This window comes from Eurytemora carolleeae, unplaced genomic scaffold (assembly GCF_000591075.1).
Source record: "Eurytemora carolleeae unplaced genomic scaffold, Eaff_2.0 scaffold1179, whole genome shotgun sequence".
Classification (NCBI taxonomy): domain Eukaryota; kingdom Metazoa; phylum Arthropoda; class Copepoda; order Calanoida; family Temoridae; genus Eurytemora; species Eurytemora carolleeae.
In genome coordinates this window covers 105,052-108,258 of record NW_019397065.1, presented here as the reverse complement: position 1 = coordinate 108,258, position 3,207 = coordinate 105,052, and the positions used below count along the sequence as shown (strand labels likewise).

Genomic DNA, 3,207 nt, shown 5'->3' with positions numbered 1-3,207 from the left:
AAGCATATTCAAGTACATCCAAGGTTACATAAAATAGTGATATTTCTAGGGCTGGACATGTTTCAAGCCTTTCGATAACAGTTAGCTTAAATAGGAAGTATTATTAGTTTTTTAAACTTACTGTTTGTTTTAATTTTAATTTAGCTGTTTTCTGTGCCAGCTGTCAACAAGGCATTAACTTTTATTTCTTGTAAAAATAGCTAAACAAAAAAATAAAAATAAAAAAATAAAAATACTTTGGCGGTCAGCTAAATAACGACAAAGGTTCACGATTAACTGATTATATATTTTTATCTAAAGTACATGGTTAAAAGTTTTATCTATCTTCTTATGATTTTTTATTATCCGTGGCTAGAGAAACTCCCCTTAGACTTCTCAGCTGCCGGGGAGAATTCTCCAAGAAGAACGACTTTCATAACCGCCACAGTAGTCCCCCCAGAAGGAATGGCAGAGATGTGGCGGAACAGATCCTTCTATCCCTGGAAGTCCTGTAAGGATTATGACGTGCAGGTGTAGGTGGAGGAAGAATTTGAGGAACGAGTTGAAACCTGACTCTCTTGGGTATTTGTCCGGTGGAGGATGGCGGAGGATCTGAAGAACTTGCCACTGGACAACGGCTGGGTCTTCCTCGAGGCGGAGGAAGAGCAGGAGTGACAGGAGCATCACTAAACACAGGTTTCAGGCAATCTACAGAAACCACATCTTGTTTGGAACCAATCTGGAGGCGGAAGTATTTACTCTGCCTTTCTAATACCAGGTAAGGTCTGGGATACGGATGAGCCAGAGTTGGTATAACTGCATCCTGGGGAACAAAAACGAACTTGGCTGTCAAGAGGGCCGAAGGTAGCTGAGATGGAGGAACAGGACAAACATGATGAGGCGGAGGAATGGCGAAACCATCAATGGCTCTGTCAACCTTCCTCTGGAATGACTCAGGAGGAAGTTCCGGAACATCCACAAGTTCACTAGGCAAGGTTAAAGGAGAACCATACACAGCCTCGGAGACTGAGGGGCCAGTATCATCCTTTGGAGTAGCTCTCAAACCCAAGAGAACTAGAGGAAGATGAGAAAACCAGTCTGAACCTGCTAATCTGGCCCGGAGAGAAGATTTTAAACTTCTATGGAATCTCTCGACCAGTCCGTTACTTTGAGGATGGAAGGAGGTTGTAGTAGAGGGTGAAATCCCCAAAACCAGGCCCGTAGCCAGGGGGGGTGCAAGGGTGCAGGTGCACCCCCCTTTCTTCTGAAAGAGGGGTGCAATGACGAATTTGCCCCCCCCCCCCCTAGTCCCATATAAAAGAAATTGTTTTCATAAGTTTCTAAAATCTAGTTATAAATTATATAGCCCGAGTAAGAATTGATTTCCAAACCAAATTATAATCTATTTGTTACTCATTAAAAGTGTGACGGAGTTTTTGTGTACTCTCTCAACTCATGCCCTGAGTTATGTCTCTCCTGTGACCTACCGCAGGTTAACTAACAGTTGATCAGTACACTCTGTTGATTAAATATAACACAACATCAAAATTTACTCATAGCCATTTAATAGTTGTTTAAGTTAAATTAAAACAGCATGATTTATTAATTATATGCATAGAGTCCCTTGGAAATGAAATGGTAATCTCCTTTACACTTTCCGACTTTTAGCCCCCCCCCCCTTGACTGGTGGGCTATGTTTTATGAGTCTGTTTTTTTGAGACATTTCCGTGGTGAGGCGTTTTCANTCAGAAATTTATCATTGAATATATCTAGTTTCTTCAGATGGCTTTGTGATATTGTATGAACAGTGAGCAGAAATCGAATAGAAGGAATGAAATAATGTTTGTAGATCCAGACTTTATATTCATCCCGAATAAGAAGTGCATTAATGTTAGTTTGCATTAGTTTTTTTTCAAATTCACTCTTGATGTAATCGAACGCATCACTAAGTTTACCAGTAGGATATAGAAGTTTGCCAAGGAATTTCTGTTCTTCTTGAAATATATTTGGAATTTCAGTTTCACCAGTAGTAAAGTTTATTCTGCTAGGTACACCTGATCTGATGGAAAATGATCTACATTTTGCTGGTTTTAATCTCACTCCCATACTTGACTCTGTTAGTTAAGCAGTACGTTCCCTTAAAACTTAAAAGCTCAAATACACTTTATATAGCCTTTATAGTGTGCATTGACAATCTAATAAGAACAACCATATACCAATGTAAAACCAAACCAAACATTGTTTAAAAAATCATTAAAAACCCCCCAAAAAAATGTTTCGCATGCGTCATGTCATATTGCACCCCCCCTGGTCAAATCCTGGCTACGGGCCTGCCCAAAACAGAACAGACTCCATTCCAGATTGAAGATGTGAACTGGGAACCTCTGTCTGATGTGAGAACTGCAGGGACTCCGAACCTTGATATCCAGGTTGAGATGAAGGCACAAACACAGGACTCAGCGGAGATAGAGGATAACCGAACAACCTCTGGCCATCTTGTAGTTCTGTCTATCATGGTGAGAAGATAAGAAAGGCCTTGACTGGAGGGTAGAGGACCCACAATATCAACATGAACGTGAGAAAACCTTCGGATTGGAACTGGAATAGATGGAACAGTAGAATGAATGTGAGTTGAAATTTTGGATTTTTGGCAAGGGATACAGGACTTTGCCCACAAACCAACATCTCGAGACATTCCTGGTCAAACAAATCTTGATGAGATTAATCTCCTGGATGCTCTGACACCAGGGTGAGACACACCATGTAGCTGATCGAAAAGCTTGCGACGTAGTTGAAGAGGAAGCAGAGGACGAAGAGAACCAGTTGAAATATCACACAAAATTTCTCCTGATCTTAGAGGATGAACAATCACTAACAACAATCACAATCAGTCTTCTTGATGTCCTCCTGCTCAACCGGCACCTGGTAATATCCTTTCTGAAGATCCAATTTAGAAAAAATAGATAAACCACTGATTCGTGAGGTGAAATCGGCGATGTTGGGAAGTGAATAACAGTCAGGAACGGTGGCGGTAATTGCCGCAGGGTCTCCATCCTCCATCTTTTTTCTTGTCCATATGTAGTGGAGAGGCCCAAGGAAAAGTGGAACGGCGGATAATACCGGCTTTTTCCATGGTGGAAAACTCTGCTTTAGCTACAGCGAGTTTGGCAGGATCTAAACAGTGGGCTTTGGCAAAAACTGGAGGTCCAGGCTTGGTGAGGATATGAT

The 3,207-nt window shown here is 41.3% G+C and overlaps 1 protein-coding gene across 1 annotated transcript; it reads right to left on the bottom strand.

Annotated features, from left to right (window-relative positions):
• Positions 1 to 412: 412 nt before the first annotated feature.
• LOC111711545 (uncharacterized) lies at positions 413 to 2,674 on the bottom strand. The gene is made up of 2 exons (XM_023485929.1): positions 2,310 to 2,674; positions 413 to 1,091 (listed from the first exon to the last, which is right to left on the bottom strand). Exons 1-2 carry the CDS (start codon positions 2,672 to 2,674, stop codon positions 413 to 415), a joined length of 1,044 nt encoding a protein of 347 aa, XP_023341697.1.
• Positions 2,675 to 3,207: the final 533 nt, after the last annotated feature.

Bases quoted from the DNA above. Each gene is read 5' to 3' on its own strand.
- LOC111711545 (XM_023485929.1), bottom strand. From the start codon at position 2,674: ATGTCTCGAGATGTTGGTTTGTGGGCAAAGTCCTGTATCCCTTGCCAA. The intron at 1,092-2,309 runs GCCCGTAGCCAG...TCTCCGGGCCAG, and splicing joins GTCTGTTCTGTTTTGGGCAG to ATTAGCAGGTTCAGACTGGT.